Below are 17,233 nucleotides of genomic sequence, written 5' to 3'. Positions count from 1 at the left end.
AAAGTTGCAAATTAATTTCCCAAGGTTACTAATATCAGTTTGTTTCGACTGAATTCCTTGTTATAGCCTTTCTCAAAGCAACTACATAAAATCATCCAAAATCCCGTTCATGTTTCACCCTCAGATAACGGAGCTGCGCGCGGAATAAAAGAGATTCTCGTATACACCAAAAGTTTACTCAAACTTATCTTTGAGACCTTTCGCTTGATTTTGTTTCTCAACCTACACACGGTCTTTTACCAGCGTTCGCCCAAAAAAAAATTGCGCTCTACAACTGCTATACATTATATCGTAAGCATGACACAAAACTACGAAAGACACTATTCTGTTACAGATATACTCGCTGAATCCCAGCAGTGGATATTTCGCCGGGTGAACCTGTCGACGTTTTTCTAAGTTTTCATTGTTCACTCACTTCTTTCCACCATACTAGTGAAAACATATTATCATTGTACAACATAGTTCCAGCACACCAGGATTGGCCCAGACGAGGACGTAATCCTACTTGGGTCTCAGTCTTAAAGGCGTTTCAGGACAGTTTATGTTACAGACGAGACACCGCCAACAGTTTAATGCCCACTAGAGGTATAAGGAAGGGGCGTAGAGACATCGAATGTTTTCGCTCAGCATAGATCTAGGTTCAGAAACAACTTAAAACATCAGACAGGGCTATTTATAACTCTGTCCACTGCCTAAGTAACTAGATCCAAGTTAACAGTAAGCCTATACAGTCTCGCATGCGGTCGACATTGGTGAGCTTGCCACCGATAACAAGTTATATCTATTCAACAGTAACGGAAAAGGAAACAACACAAACCACGCAAAGGTTTTTCTTTCCTTCCTTGTTCCGAGTCCAGACTCTCGCGTTTATCAAATCCCCGATTAATGGTTTGCGTGACCGAACCTGAATAAACGAACTCATTAACACCGGAACCTTCTATGGGGAGCCTTTCTACAGCGTATCGACAGCACCCGAGTCAAACTTTCACGCTACAATTATTTCATAGAAAATAGGATTTCCCTAAAACCGTTCTTTCTCAATTTCAAAACAAAGAATATTCTGATCAATGTGTAAAGGAACAATTCATGCAAATGTAATTAGGGTCTCATGGCGGTACAAAGGAACAGGTTTAGGCGCATAGAATACTGTTTTAAAATGTAACGCAAGGTCCAATTTAAGGCCATTTCACCAAGGACCATCAAAGACGGGCGCTGTGATGTTTTGAAAAAAAAAAAGCAGCATCATTTTAGTGTAGGCGTTTTTACGCCCCGTCAAAACAATTTATATCCTTTAGGAGACGGCATTCCGACATTGCCTGTCAGGCTCAACCCGGGCTGAGAGGGATACAACATCCCAGCAGAAATACCGAGATTTTCGTTAAAAAAAATACTTCTCCCCACTCGGGAATCGAACATCGGGTCCCCCGCGTGCGATAGCGAAGCGCCGAACTGCTACTGTACACCACAGACGCCTGCGGGGATGTTTTGAAGTGGAGCTATGGATACCCAAGTCTAAATTCAACACCGCCACTCCAACATTCTAATTAAGGTGTAATATTACCTGACACTGCCGTGTAATCTGAAACTCAAACTCACGCAGACTTATCTAAGCAAACGCAACGAAAGCTTTCACAAGAGAATTGAGATACTACACTTAATGCCGCGCGGGCAGATCAAATGTTTATACAGTCTTTATGTTGTATCTCCAAATTAGAAGTGAATCTTTGTGAAATTAAGTTCCTGTTGTCATTCTTTTAATGGGTTTTATGGAATACCAAACCGAGTCTGGAAAAACTGGCCGGAGTTGTATATGACTCAGAATATCCTAATCCAATCTACACTCAGACTGAGGCAAACAATGTCTTTAAAGTCATCTCAACGTGCAGATAACACCGTAATGGCGACATTCTGTGCAAAGAAGCCTTTTCTCCCGATCGAGCATACTTTTTTTTGTTAAGACAACTTATAGTTTTGAGACGGCTCAGCTTCACCTTCACCTATCCCGCAGTCTGGCTGACCGTTGGGGGCACAACTGAAAATTTTAAACCTCAGCTTCTCTCACTTCTCTCGGTTCTCAGCTTGAGACGAGACGGTAACGAATTAATATAGCTAGTGCCAATACTAACCACAGATTATTCTCAGTGCCAAGAATGTATGTACACACCTGACAGTTCAGATCTTTCGGGTGATCAGAGGTGATCGCTTATCACTTAACCTTCTGGTCTCTTACAAGCTTCCACACAACCTATGTAGGTTAGTGTAAGGTTGGATCTCTGGCCGAGGCAAACGTCAATTCTTGAGCAAACATTTCTTTGCCAACGTTAATCTCGCCTTTGTTACAGTACGCTGTAACACCTCGTGGACTCTCAGCCACTTCCAACACGAAAATACTAACGTAGGAATCACAGTTATGCTTTTATTATGTTTTAGCCTCAACAAAGAGAAGCACATCAACACAATAACGTAGAGTTCTACTTGTACCAGGAAAAAGCAAAACTAACAGGCAGCTACAACAGACACGAATAGCACCGTCTGACCAACCGTCATTTCGAATTAAAATCCAATAATCAATCACATCAAGAGTACTCACTTCTTTCGACATCAAACACAGCTCTTACTTCAGAGCAATAGCGGAATCAAGACAAGACAGCCTTAAAATACCAGTTCTAGAGGAGAGCTAAGACAAACTTGTTGTTGCCACAAAAACTTATGTTAGGTATTTCCGGCAACAAGACGCCAAACGGCACATTATTGCATACACACAATGGGGGAACGCAATATGGGACTTGTTATGAATACGCACCCTCGTTCTATCTGAAAGCGGAGAAAGAATAGTAAAGCTAGAATCCAGAAACATTTTCGCCATAAATTACGAACCAAAATGACCCCAATATTTTCAATCAATGGCAAACTGAAACTAAAAAGATAATAAAAAACATACTCTTTTGATCTATTGAATTATATACAGGAATTCAGAAGGTAAACAGTCGTTAATTTCCCACGCCTCAAATGGCATAGATAGATATTCCACCACCATCGTACCTGATATTATCTACAATACACATTCTTAGAACCCCCCCCCAAAAAAAAAAAAAAAGGAAAAGAAATAAAAGAAGAATAAATAATAAATAAAACCAAACACGTAGACAGAGACAAACGGTTATAAATAATAAATAAAACCACAATGAGTCCGTAGACCTAGATCTAGTTTTTAAAAATCTGCAACACTCATTACGCTAACGTTAAAAATACCGAAAACTGCACCCAACCCCCTTTCTCCCCCTCGCCCCACACAGACACACAAAGACACATTCCACGCACCGACTTGACCCCCAGTCCCTTTCTTACCGCGCCGTGAATACCAATGAAGCTCGACGCTCTAAACGTAATTTCTCATGTAATGGTCACTTTAAAGACCCAGAGTTGCACATTAACTCTTAGTCTACGGAAGGCTATACCACCTTTGAACACAGCCAATTTTGTCATCCAGTTTTTCATCATCACAATTTACTCTAAAACTCTGCACTTGTTTAACGTATTAAAATAAAATAAACACCAAATTGGGTAGAAATGATTGCTCCACACACTAAACGTATAGTTTGGCTATATGTAATGAAGGGTTTGCTGGGATTTCGAGGATAGTAATGACTGTAAACCACCGGATCAGCGATCGCGCAGACTTTATCTGAACTAGCGCGCCGTATACTAAGAGTTAAACAAAGGTTTTATATTGCCTACACTAGAATCGGTCGCTGTGCTGTTAGGGTTAAACTCTCCGTTGGGGGCTCTCGTGGCCTGGAGGTTAAGGTGTTCGCCTCTCATTCAATAGGTCCCGGGTTCGAATCCGGATAGCGACAGAAATTTTTCTTCTCTAAAATTGTCTCCTTTCACCTCCTTTTCTGCTCTCTAACTATGTTCTGTAGCCTGCTTTCGTCTCCACTTTCATCATGCACTCCTTCACCTCCTTTGCCCCCTCTGGTTTCCCGAATCTCTCTGCAGCCTTTCTACTGCTACTCTTTGGCTCTTTCTTACTGCTGTCTTTCAGCCACATGCCTGATCTTATGGCAGGAAAGATCTACACTACACCTAGTCTTCTCGGACAACGGCTAAAAATCTTGGAGATCCCGTGTACAAATTGCGCACTTTAAAGATCCCTTAGTCCAAAATCGATAAGAGTAGGCCTCGGCCGCCACGCGGGCAAAATTCAACATTTCCCACCTGGCGAAAATGTTTGATCTGTCCCGGGCGCTCGTAAGACTTAACGCAGTTGCGAGCGTCGTAAAACACTTACCAAAAACAAAATTAAAAACCCCAACCCCCTCCCCCAACAAACAAACAAACAAACAAAAAACCCTCTCCGTCCTTGAAACCGGAAGACGTTAAGTCAATCCTCGTTTGGGGAGATATTTGATCAGGTATCTCCTTGTCTTGCTAATAATTTCCCTCTCAGCTTGGGTCTGCCTTGTTAGGCAGGGTCCATGTTGCCTGCCTCTTAAGTGTTTTAAATTGGGTCGATGGAGGCTTATAATAATAGCAATTACAATTTTATAGATGTCCTAGAGCCTGATCCCGTCAGTGTAAAGATATAAGCCACTCTGGCACGCCGAGAATAGTCTTTCATAGTGATTTCGAAACCCTTTCTCTTTGGAAAAAAATGATAGGAATTTCCATAACTCTTCCTCTTTTCTCTTGTATTGCCCCGAATGTTCATATGGCATCTTCATAAGAAACATAACTGGACATGACCATATTGTGTGCTTAGCGTTCTTATTACCTTTCGGAATATTATGAAGAAAAAAGCAAACACTGATCGTCATGGTTTTATATATTCCACTTCTATCAAAGAGAGCAACGAGTGGCCATTAGTGCCAGTCAAACAGAAATCGTCAGCACATCTATTTGAGCATTTCATCATCACACCATTTCGCTCGTAACCCTTGTCTCCGAAACGACCCTTCAATCAACCAGTCTGCAAACTGCCATAAGACAAGGTAAGCTACCCACGGAAGACTCAGACAATAGTAATCGATAACACGACGGACGCATGTCAGATTGCATTGAACTTTCCGCTTGAGTTTGAGAAGGCTTTACACGCAGAGGACCGGCGTTGAACAGGTGTGTGGGCGGTGTGCAGTGTGCAGTGCGAATGTGTGTGTGTGTGTGTGTGTGTGTGTGTGTGTGTGTGTGTGTGTGTGTGTGTGTGTGTGTGCGCGCATGTGTGTGTGTGTGTGTGTGTGAAAAATGTGCTTGCGCCAGTATGTGTTTGTGCATGTGTGTGCGCCTGTATAAGTATAAGCGTGATTGTCATTTGAGAAATAATTGATATACCGGTTGTTTATATTTCATCTTTCTGCATCACTTTTGACGCGTTCTTTTTTTTTTTCGCCGTCAGTGGACAGCTGACTGTGTGGCTGCTAAAGGGAATAATAATAGTACGACATTTATACAACTTTCACTTGCACAATTACCCATTAATCGAAGAAACTCTTTCAACAGGGGTCAGAACCTCGCTCACCTTGAAAATCACAAGCCGATATTCCCACGCTAATAATAGCCACGATATGGGCGACGAAATACTTCTTCTCACATTCACAGACAAAAACTACAACTCAGGAAAAGAATCCTCTCTTCACAGGTCTATTCATAAGTCTCAAGTGTGCTTTGACAACGAAGACAGTGCCGTCTACGCCAGCGAAAGGAAATCTCGGGAACCACAAAGTCATTTAAATCGGCACACACATTCCTGAGCACTGATCAATGGCAACACTGCCACTGAGAAACAAGAAACAAAAAGACGAAAGCAGGAATCAGCGAGACAAAACTGCAGAGCGCACAGATTTCCAGATAATCCTAAGAGGATTAGTTAAAGCGCAGGGCGAAAGAGGTCGCTTCGGGGCTGCTGAGGAATATTTCAGTTTTGCTTACGCTACAGGTTGGGCGACCAGAGATCTTTCTTCATTCCATTTAAACGCCGAAGTTTCCCCTTTGGGCAGGGGGCACGATAGAGAATAACGGGACACGTAGAAGGAGTGCCAAACAGTTCACCGCTCAATCCAAATAGAGGAGTGTAGAGATGAATTTTTATTCATTAACAAAATATGTGGAACTTTTACAACTAAACGTTAAACAAAAATAAGTGTATATACCATATTGCTACCCAAGAATTACAAAGTCTTATCTGCTCAGTACCTACTTTTGAGAAATTGGCAGTAAACTATTTTGAGTTTCACAAGTCAAGCTTTTTCGAATGCAATTCTTTGAATATCTTGATAACTACTCCCAATAATCTTACGACTTTGCACGGAACATTTGGTTTCTGACCTCATGGTTTTAGTAACTCAAATCTGCCAAAAATGTCAGATAGAACTTTGTTACTTTAAGGTAGCAATATATCAAAATATAATAATACAAGTTATGTATTCATTACCACCATATAGACTATTATAATGCAACGCATGTGTTGTCCAAGTCTTCATTGCACAACATGAGAGTAAATCAAGCGGTATCATGTGAACCGACAGAGCGATATGTCAGCAACATATTGGCGGCTACAAAGGCTCTTATGCTTAGACTGAAAAGTAGCTTATATCTATTTTTTATGTAGATATTTTTTACGTCCCCATCGATACAGTTTAGATCATTCCGGAGATGGCTCAACCCTACCTGTAATGGCCAACCCGCACTGAAAAGGATAAAACATGCCCCCTCCCCCAAGAGACAGAGAGACACAATAGAAATTCTCACCACTTCGGAATCGAACTTGGGTCTCAGACGGCGAAACGCTTATCCACTGCACCATAGATGTCACTTCATATTATGTCTAAGACTGGCCACACAAGGCTCCAAAAGCATGCTACTGCTTCAGTTCGTGGTCTTTCATGTTCACTGTCAAGTTAAATCTCTTTCACATGTAAGGCTTCTGCAAACTAAGAATTTAAGGCTTCGTTGACACCATACTGATATAACCTTTCGAATAGCTTAGAGAGAAAATCCTTTTACCAATGGTATACTACCTTTATCTAAACGCAGGGAATTGAAAACAGCTTTTGCACGTTTTCACAGCACCGTTTCGCCTTTATACAAAATAATATACAGTATGAATAATAGTAAAACTCTTCCTCTCCTTCCATCTCTTCCTCTACATCTGCGACAAAGATACGTGTGCGCTCCATCAGAGCCATAAAACCATCTGCTTTTCAACTCTAACAAGACCACTGGAAATCAGAGAATGAAAGGCCTTGTTTACCTCGCTCCAAACGAACGAGGTTGTTTGAACAAAGCGTGAGAACAGCGCAGACCAACACAATGACTTATCACTCCTCCACGCACTGGCCAGTGGTCAGTGGACAGACAAGGGACATGAGAAGGCAATATACTAGACCTTGTTAGCACACACATTGGAATCGCTTTGTGTGGTCGCTGTGACCCCCCAGGAGTCAACATAACGGTTGGACGCCAAGTGTCCCCGCTTGCCAGGAATGGGCGGGTGATTGGCTTTCTTCTGGTCAATATATCATTATCTCTACAACTCTCCCACGCGATTTATGACTCTTCTCTTTTCACGGCCAATTGCTGCCCCCCTTGACACACCGAGCACTTGCTTTTGCTTCGCTAATCCTCATTGGCAACAGACGTCGCTACCACGCCGCTTGGGACATTGTCTAAAGCAGTTCCAGTATCAAAAGTTAAAAGCAGAACATTAAGTAGAAGAAAAAAATGTACCTTTTCGATCTCAAGTAAGACACACCCCCCTCAAGAAACAAAAAAATTCCCCAGCGAAACAGCAGAAACAGTCTTCACCATCTTTATAGCATTAAATATACAGAAGATTGTGCATAACGAACTGATAAATGCTGGTGCATACTTTGAGAACAGATTTTGTGCCGCAAGTCACCAAAGACACCTGAACAGTTCTTCATAACATCAAGCATGTTTAGTGATCTTAAAGTAACAGGGTAGGCCTTTAGGTAGAGAACAGATAAAAGCTACTCGTAAAATTCTAAATAAGACGTTTCACTCGGGCAATGGTAGTACAACGTGAATATTTACATTGACGGTTGTGTGTGTTATTGTAAGCATTTATTCAGATTTTTTTGGTCTAGATTTTCTTAAGGTTTAAGACTCGAGTAAAAAAGTCTTTGTTTGAAAAACAGGTAAATGGAACGTGACAAGATCGGAGTTACCTATCCAGTTCCTGCTGTTGAAATCCCCCATAGGTCTAAACATCTTCTATAATTCTCTCTCTATTCCTAGACCCTGCGGTATCCATTCTCCACAGCCCCGCGTCTTTCCCCACGACCACCGGAACGTCAGAGATCAATAATATATTAAGCGACGTGCTACAAACATCCGCGGACAACGTGAGGCATTGACTCTTTAAGGACGAGCGGACACGACATGATTATGTCCAACCAGCAGCAGACCAAAGGGAACTTCTCAGCACATTTTGAACCGTCATACACAGAAAAAACAAAATAGCATGATACACAAGTTGCTGCCTGCCTTTTCAAAAGTTTCAGATTAAAAACAAAGAAGGCAAAACTGAACAATCAGAACGAATAACGATTCGAAGTTCTGCTTCTTTTAAAACATTTTTAAGTGCCCCAAAACGAAGCGTTTTCTTGCGTTGTCGAATGACACAGAATGCGGCTCCTCAATGGTTTAATTACGGATATTCGACTCACAAAGGCCGCTGTGCTCAGTTTCTTTTAAAACTTCACGGTGTTTTGCATAAAGGCTAGAGGTACCTGAATTCAGAATACTACTGCCCCGAATATTTTCTAGTAAAAACACTATATAACGTTGCTATACAAGGCACTCGTTATTATTTCCTTTATTTTACTCTTCTTACCATGCAAGCTACCACTTCTCTTTCTCCTTGGATGTTAAGGGTCACCATCAGTCCATTATATTTCTGATCATAATTATTATCATCTATTATATTACAACACTATGGCATCTTTCGAAAATTAAAGTTATAACGACTTATTTTCTTTATAAATGTTATACTAATACTAACAAGTACCACATTTGTAGATGTTTAATATAAGAAAATACTACTATTATTATTATCATTATAATTATTATTATTACTATTATTATTATTACTGTTATCATTATGCTGGTAACAACAACCACGATTGTACAAAAAACAATAAAGCCTACACAAAGTCACCTGCTTTGAATTGCCTATTTTGCGCAGTTGAAGCAAATAGAGCCGTGCTCTACAACATAATGCATCAATAGAATCGTAGGCTCTACATGAGCGACTAAGAAAGCAGCACACATGGTAATATAACATTTAAATAGCCAATCAAAACAAAAACAGGACATGTCATAACATAACATGGAATGTTAACACGTGTGCATGCATTTCATCTGTACAAAGTCTTATACATTTAATTTCATAAATACATTTCTCTGAACTCCACATTTGAAAAAGCTAGCAATTAATCTTAACAGTTAAAATATGTTTTAATAAAACCCGTAAATAAAACAAAAATACAATTTGTCAGATTCAGTCTAATTCGACTAAAATTCCAGCGTGAGACTGTAACATTGGGAATAAAACAAGACCAAAAACTTACAAAACAGTAGGTAGTTTGTTCTACAAGTAATAAAAGTTCACATAAGATCAAAAGAAATTTTAGATTAAAAACAGAAATAATCTACTTTTAGGGTCAGTACGTGCAACGTTCAGAGACTGAAAGGAAATGTTAGCCGAGTTTAATAAAATTTTCTTTTTCTTACGTACTACGATCAAGATTAAAGAATGTAAATGACACCTCTGAAAGACACGACGCACATAAGACAGTACACAAACATGTCCCTGAAATGTTCATAATGAATGTGCAACACAAACTTCAGACCCACACAAACAAGCCGTCACAAATACTCATGTATAAAAAGAGGAATGACATTTCCAACAAATATCTTGACTGTGCCTTATATTATTTTTTTTTGTTTTTTGTTTTATTGGTCCGCATTAAAGAGCGAAAATAGACAGGTTCCTGCCCAGTGTTCTTGCAGTATAAAGACGAGGTATTCTCTTTGGAAGCCTCTTCTCATGCACAGACAGCGTTATTTGATAATTCTGCTCTCGACAATATTGCCCCCCCCCCTCACCCTCCACCAAATTATGAAACAAAAGACATGGTTGGAACAATAAAATCATACGAAAACATAAAAAACAGTGATGTACGATACGGTCTGCTCTGTACTCTATTCTCAACAGGAAAGACAGAAACCCAAAGATTATACACGATACAATAGAGAAAAAGAGGAGGAAGGAGAGAGGGAGGGGGTAAAGGGAAAAGAGATACACAGAAAGCAAGATGATACAGAGAGGTATGTCAGCACATAGAGAAAAAGGTAGATAGAGAAAAAGAAGGAAGGTAGATGGAGAAAAGCAGTATCACAAACGAAGTCTCGTGCGTACACAATCCTCATTTAAAACAAGCTAATTGTCCAGAAAAGAAGACGAACAAGAAGAAGTTCGGTGAAAAGAAACAAAAATCGAAGGGGGAAAAACACAGAAGAGACAGAACCCAGTCACATAGGCTACCAAGAGTGCTTCTTCAAAACACGAAAAGAATGGTGCAATAAAAAAAAGGGAAACGTAATGTGTAAGATTTTACCTTTTCAAATTGCAAAATGTAGGTTTGGTTAAATCTACCTACCACACAGAAAAGTAAATCTAAAAATAAAAACAGACTGTCCAATAAGTACGATAAAGAAGAAGAAAGGGAGGCAAAAATAAACAAAACTCTCATCTTTTGTCTAATCTATAAAATCAAGATTTAATAAACGAATGAGACAATTACTTTTTTATTAATAAAAGTTGCAATATAAGTGGTCTGACAATCAACTGGTTTAGTAGCCCTGATATACCTGCAGTTACAACGGAAGGACTGGCGTCAAATTGACGGTTAAAAAACCGGGTTTGTTTGTGTGTAAAGACATTGGCTTCACCCCTGGCTGACCTAGCAAATTGTTCTCTGAGGTTCACTAGAAAGGACTAGAGTGAAGAGATGGAGGGGATGTTCACAAAACGAAGAAGAAATTCTAAACAAAAAGCATGCTGAACTGTCACAAGTCACACAATTAATTAGCTTGAAAGAGTTTCACATAAGTTGCTAAAACACTAAAAACAATTATCATTTCAAATATTCAAACCAAATGATAAAATATGTTACAGAAAAAGCTCCAATTTGATGTAAAAATTCCGAGGCTCTTGAGTGTCCTGCTAAATATCTAACACGTACGTCTAATCGTAAAACAACATGTTAGCTCGGTTGCCTTCGAAGTGGACTGTACGCTGGGCCATCCCACCTCAGATAAAAATTCTCTAGAACATAGATTGACGACTATTCATGACTCTCAATCCAATACGGCTCCGTCTTCAATTGACCGTCAAATCTTGTCCTCTTTACTGACTTTACAGCGGGGTAGAAAGGTGATACAATCCTACAGATCGAGCCCATTATGCGCTGTCCATTACACCTTCAAAAACAAAACTTTCCATGAAGCAGTGTTCAAAGATTGTAAAAGGAAAACTTCAGGGATCATGTTTTTCAAGCACGCAAGTCGTGGGTATAAATTTCCGTAATGCTAAACGTTTCAGCCATAGACACTATCCTGTTCTTTATTGACAGACGTGGCATTAGACGTCTTCTTCCATACAGAGGCTTGTTGTTCGACATTTCTTCTATTACTTGTCAGGGGTGGTCCTGGGGTCCTTTTGTCTCTTGTTACGTTCAAGCAGTTTCCATTGTTTCAGTGATCTTCAAGTTGACCACAAGATTTCCTCAAGCTCATCATTAGTTTTCCTCAAGTTGACCTTTTTTTTTTCTTCAAGCTGGCTAGAAGTCTGGGCATTCGATGTCAAGTTGACTCTATCTGTCTGTAAAAAGACTCCTTTTTCTTATTTGTAGCAGCCCGTAGTCCATCTCCAGCATAAAGTGGTGTCCTCAAGTCACCTTCACCTTCACCTATCTCGTTGTCTTGCAGACCGCTAGGGCACAAACTGCAGGTATTGCAAACTCCAGTCCACTCTGTTCTCAGCTTTCCGGTGGAAGATGTTCCAAACAGACCTATAGTCAAAAGTTACATCTTTGCTTACACTGCACGTCACACCTAGTTCATAGTTCATGGTCTCCTCTATTCGTGTTTTGTTATAAAGGTATATCCGTACATTGAGCGTCTTAAATCGTGAAGAAAATATTCTACTTTTATCCCAAAGTTCAACTACAGCAAACGAGTCAGTTTGACTGCACACATTTTGTACGTCTTTTCAGTTAAGTTTTGCTTTGTGAAGACTGTGCTTGTAGAGGTGATATGTGCTTGCTTTCTCTGGTAAGATATAATTGTTCCAAGCAATTGTGTTGTTTTATTTTTCTTCGAACAGCTCACAAAAAAACAAAAATATGAGATGCTATTTTTCACAATTGCTATTATTAGAGCAATGTGCCAACTAAAAAGAAAGTACAACTGTAATAAGTCTTTCTATTATCGATGTTCTTGTAAAGATTTTACAGCCGCTGTTCATTTTTTGCCACGGAAGCAAAATCAGTCAAGCAAAACGAATGAGAAACACAAAATCCACAAAGAAAAAAAAAATGGTGAAAGGATAGACACACTCTCTAATCAGGTCAATAAAGAGCTACATACAAGTGCTACGGGAAAAAGGAGAAAAAAATGTCTAAAAACAGAGTGAGGCAAAACAAGGGAATTTACCAAGAAAAAGAGCAAGAATCTTAAAGGGTGGAGTGAGACGCCGTGAATGGCGTTGTTTTGTTGAAACATTTAGAAACAGCTACATATTATCAATACAATAAGATATTACAATGCACTTCAGTCGACCCGTCACCCTAGATCTATAGCTATATGCATTTCATCAACCAAACAGAAATCAAATACAATCACCAAAAAAAGCGTTATTCTAAACCTATCCTTTAATTGTCAAAAATGTTCTTTTAACAGAAGAAATGCATGCACTACATGGAATAACACTGTTGAAAAAAACAAACGAACATCAACAAAAAAAACCAAACAACAACAAAGGAAAGAGAAAATGACGAAGCAAACAAGAAGAGACGGCAGACAAGAGCGTGAACGTCCACAGAGCGAGAGAAGAATCCACTACGCCAGCTCCAAGCAGCCAGTCTATGGGGGGCGTGGCCTTGTCTAGCTGACGGCTTTCTGGACTAGCACACAATGTGGCTCACTGTCACTAACTTTAAAAAAAACATAGCTTACTCATACGTCCAATCAATAGACCAAATTCAATGTTGAGAAACATTGTAAACCATCATACTCAAAATCATAAATATGCAAATTTGCATATAAGTGCCACCCTTTTAAAGTTTCAGAAAAAACCCAGAACTGAAGAATCTGTATGAATAACGCATTTTATTGTGCTTCTTTTAAAAAAATGCCCCAACACAGAATGCCTTCAAGAGATAATGAATGATTTAAATGCGCGAGCTCAGAGGGTTAATTCAGTTCAATACTTTCCCCAAGAACACATGCCTGCCATTCTGCGATTCATTTCGTTTAGCATTTCGAATTAAGGGCAAAAGAATCGTATTCTCCAAAGGTTATTAAAAAATTCAACAGCTCCCTTAACATTGTGAAAAAGCATACTAACGGAGCTGCACGTTATTGTAAATTATAATTCAATTTAATTTCCATGAGATCTTACACTAAACTGCCTTCTAATCCTCAAGCAAAGTACTTTTCTCAGCAGAATGTATGAGCTACATTGGCGTCGTCCAGAAGGCTGTCTTATACACAATAGACCCACACAAACAAACCAAGCCAGTGGGGAGGTTGAGGGGGGGGGGTATTTAATGCTCTATGTTTTAATGGATCAAATTAAGGGAAAAAATCCACAAACTTCATATCAGCACATCTAGCATCTATCTACACTTGTTTGTTGAATTACTATAAGACGTGATGCAAAGAAATATTCCGCAGACTTAAGTTTCTGCAATAAGTTGCAACTGCTTTCCATTACTGACATAAAAGCAAAATATGGTTTCAATACATTTATTTTTTTCAAAATGTCGCTATGTACTGCCTCAGCCTGTTTATGTATAAAATGCAGCCTTCGTCTATCCTACTTTCAGTATGAGCTTGTCCTTTTACTCGACACAAGATATGTGCACAATAAAATGATATTCAATTTGTGGACACATTGCTTTGCATCAAGTCCCATTCCGTCTATATGTAGCGTTCCTAATACCTAGATGAAAACGTATGCTTCATTATCATGCTCTCGTTGAACGTCAAATGTTGGTAGGTTTACAGTACCCTTGGTTCAAGCAGCCTGGTTCGTCTTAAAGGAAGCTCAAAGTGGCACTATGGCAAAGCAGCCAACAGATGCACATGTTCTGATGCACACTGCATGCGCTGCACTAGCAGACAATGACTATAAACCTAGGTTCAAAAGCCTTTGCTCCTATCATGCACTTTATGCATACTCAACTTACATTTTGATTATCAAATCCTATTAAATACGTAACACATAGGCAATACACTGAAAGAAAATCCACACTTGGAGAGAGACAGACAGGCTCTAATACTTGCAAAGAGAAGCAAACGATGATTGTTCCAAAGAGGAGCAGAACAGTAAGTGGAGGAATTCTCTGGCAACAAAGGGGACCAGAAGCTGTGTCGTGGCCAAGGTTGGTAAAGCACCATGACGCAACAAAGCCAGGGGTAAAGAAACGGTGGAGACAGCAGGAAGCATAAAGGGGTGTGGTGGGCAGAACAGCGCAGGGGGTGTCAAGTGGAGTCAGGGCAACAGTATATTGAAGCAATGAGCAGCATAATTAACAATTAAACCTAAAAATACCCCCCCTAAAAACATTCGATGTCTAGCCCACCTCCCCCACCCCCCACAAAAAAATCGATTAAAATCCTAACAAACAAACAAAAAGCAAACAGCTTGGGTTCCAGACCCAGGTACCTGATGGGACCAACTCTTTCTATATAAGAATCCTGACTTGCAAGTCATCTGGATTTACTGTGTCTAGTAGGGTATGGAACTCTTCCCAACCCTTGCCCCCCTCCAACAAATTTCACCCAAACATGTCAAGACTTTGGTCTGTCCCCTTCCCGATATTCACAAACCCCTCGTCCCCGCTTGAAAAAAAAAAAGAAAAAGAAACCTCCTCAATTTCAAATAATCTAAACGAAAAATTCAAACAACAATTTCAAAACTCAAACAAAATGCCACCCCCAAAAAACAACAACAACCAAAAACAAAAAACCCAACCAAAACCCACAAAAACTAAAGACAAAACATGCCGGCACGTACCTGCATCTGTAAGCTCTTATCCAGCATGGGGTTGTCGGCGCGGTCGATCCGCTCGAGTTCCCGCACGTAGTTCTCCAGGTCCTCGTCCATGGTGTCCTGGTGGGCCTGCAGGGCCCGAGCCTGCGCCATAGCCGCTTCCCGCTCGTGGAGGAGGATGTCCAGCTGGCCCAGTAGCTCTTCCCAGTCGTCCTGGAACACGGGGAGTGGTGGTCAGAGTGAGGGCGTAAATAGTTTGGATGTGTTGTTGGTGATCCTTGACTATTCAACTCTTCAGATTATTCTCAATCTTTCTCTCTTTCTACCTCTATTTGCCTGCCTGTCTGTCTCTCTCTTCCTCTCCCTCTCTCTCTCCCCTCCTCTACTCTAGAAGGATACTATTTTACGAGTCAGGTAGAATGGTGTTGCAAAAGGTCTAAAAATTCACTCACAGTCAAACTATTTCACTCCCTCCCTGCCTCCAAAAAAACAAACACGCATATTTACACACAAAAGCGTGTGCTACTCTGTTGTCAGCCCATAATATTTCCCCCCTCTCTGTAACTTAAATGTTATGACAATCGATCTTTCTCCACAAGTCCTCACCTGGATAGCCCTAATGACAGGGTCCACAGAGTCAGGGTTGTGCTGAGTCAGTGATCTGTAGTGACTCTGGAGCTCCTCGATGGCAGGAGCCCTCGCTCTCACCTCGTCACGGAACGTCTGCAAAAGTAAACGTGTGAGTTCAACGCCTCTGTCAACACTATTTGGTTATTTATGAGGTGGGACCTCCGAATTTAGTATCCATTTCTAATAGTAGCAAAGCTTAGAAGGGATGCCCATAAGTCAAATGGACCTGACCTCCAGAATCAGGTGGGATCGTGTTGAGCTTTTGGTATTGGAGAGAGTTTTACAGCACTGGCAACAATAATAGGGCATATAAGTCCTGGAGATTAGAAATGTTACTAGAGAATAACATATAAAAAAGAAGGAGGAGAGATAAGGACGATACATGTCTGGTAGGAAAGAAGCAAATCACACCAGAGCATCAGCCTACTACCCGCAGGTCAGGTTTGGGAAATAGCATTGTCCTGCGAACACTATATCAAACTGTAGACAAATAATTAATTACAGATGTGGGTAAACATTACTCCATCTCAAAAACACATTTGGTACTTACCACGCAATGAAAAACTTTCCCAAGCAATTACAGTCGAACCTACTCTTAATCAACACCTGTTCAAGACCATCAACTGTACAAACGACCACTTTTCACTCTCCTCTCACCCCTTTTGCCTTTTTACACTACAAATGACACTGTCCAAGAGCACCAGCTGTCTAAGAAGACAACTTTGCTCCTCGATAATGAAATGTCTTGGGCGGGTTCTGCTGTACTCTTAAGAGCAAACAAACGCCTACCTTGAGCCTATCAATGTCGAGTTGGGCTGCTTCAGAGTGCAGCTTGGAAGGCTGATCCTCCAAGTCCCGTAACTCTTCCTGTTTGTTATGGAGCCAGTGGCGGAGTTCTTGTCGCATCCGGTCCACGGAGTCCCACTTTCGCATCATGTCTCGTAGTCTGTCCAGACGTTTCTCGGCCTGAAGGTTGACGGAATTGTACAGAATGGTAAACATCAGGAACATACTGAAAATGCTACTTCTATTTCTTCTTTTTTCTCCACCACCTTCTGCTCATCCTCCTCTTCCTTCTTCTTCGTCTTATTTATTTACTCTTCTTCTTCTTCTTTTTCTCCTCCTCCTCCTTCTTTTCTCCTTCTTCTTCTTCTTCTTCCTCTTCTTCTTCTTCCTCTTCTTCTTCTTCCTCTTCTTCTTCCTCTTCTTCTTCTTCCTCTTCTTCTTCCTCTTCTTCTTCTTCCTCTTCCTCTTCCTCTTCCTCTTCTTCTTCTTCTTCTTCTTCTTCTTCTTCTTCTTCTTCTT

At 40.5% G+C, this 17,233-nt stretch overlaps 1 protein-coding gene across 1 annotated transcript in view; it reads right to left on the bottom strand.

Annotated features, from left to right (window-relative positions):
• LOC101864208 (nesprin-1) overlaps window positions 1–17,233 on the bottom strand; it is a gene marked incomplete in the record, with an annotated part of 244,542 nt that overhangs the window by 189,449 nt on the left and 37,860 nt on the right. The window contains 3 exon segments of the mRNA XM_005093370.3: window positions 15,323–15,511; window positions 15,905–16,021; window positions 16,718–16,894. Coding sequence (XP_005093427.3) covers window positions 15,323–15,511; window positions 15,905–16,021; window positions 16,718–16,894 — 483 coding nt within the window.

Source organism: Aplysia californica, unplaced genomic scaffold (genome assembly GCF_000002075.1).
Source record: "Aplysia californica isolate F4 #8 unplaced genomic scaffold, AplCal3.0 scaffold00062, whole genome shotgun sequence".
In the NCBI taxonomy this organism is placed as follows: Eukaryota; Metazoa; Mollusca; class Gastropoda; order Aplysiida; family Aplysiidae; genus Aplysia; species Aplysia californica.
The sequence above is the reverse complement of the archived record's forward strand: the minus strand, read 5'-3'. Positions and strand labels throughout refer to the sequence as shown.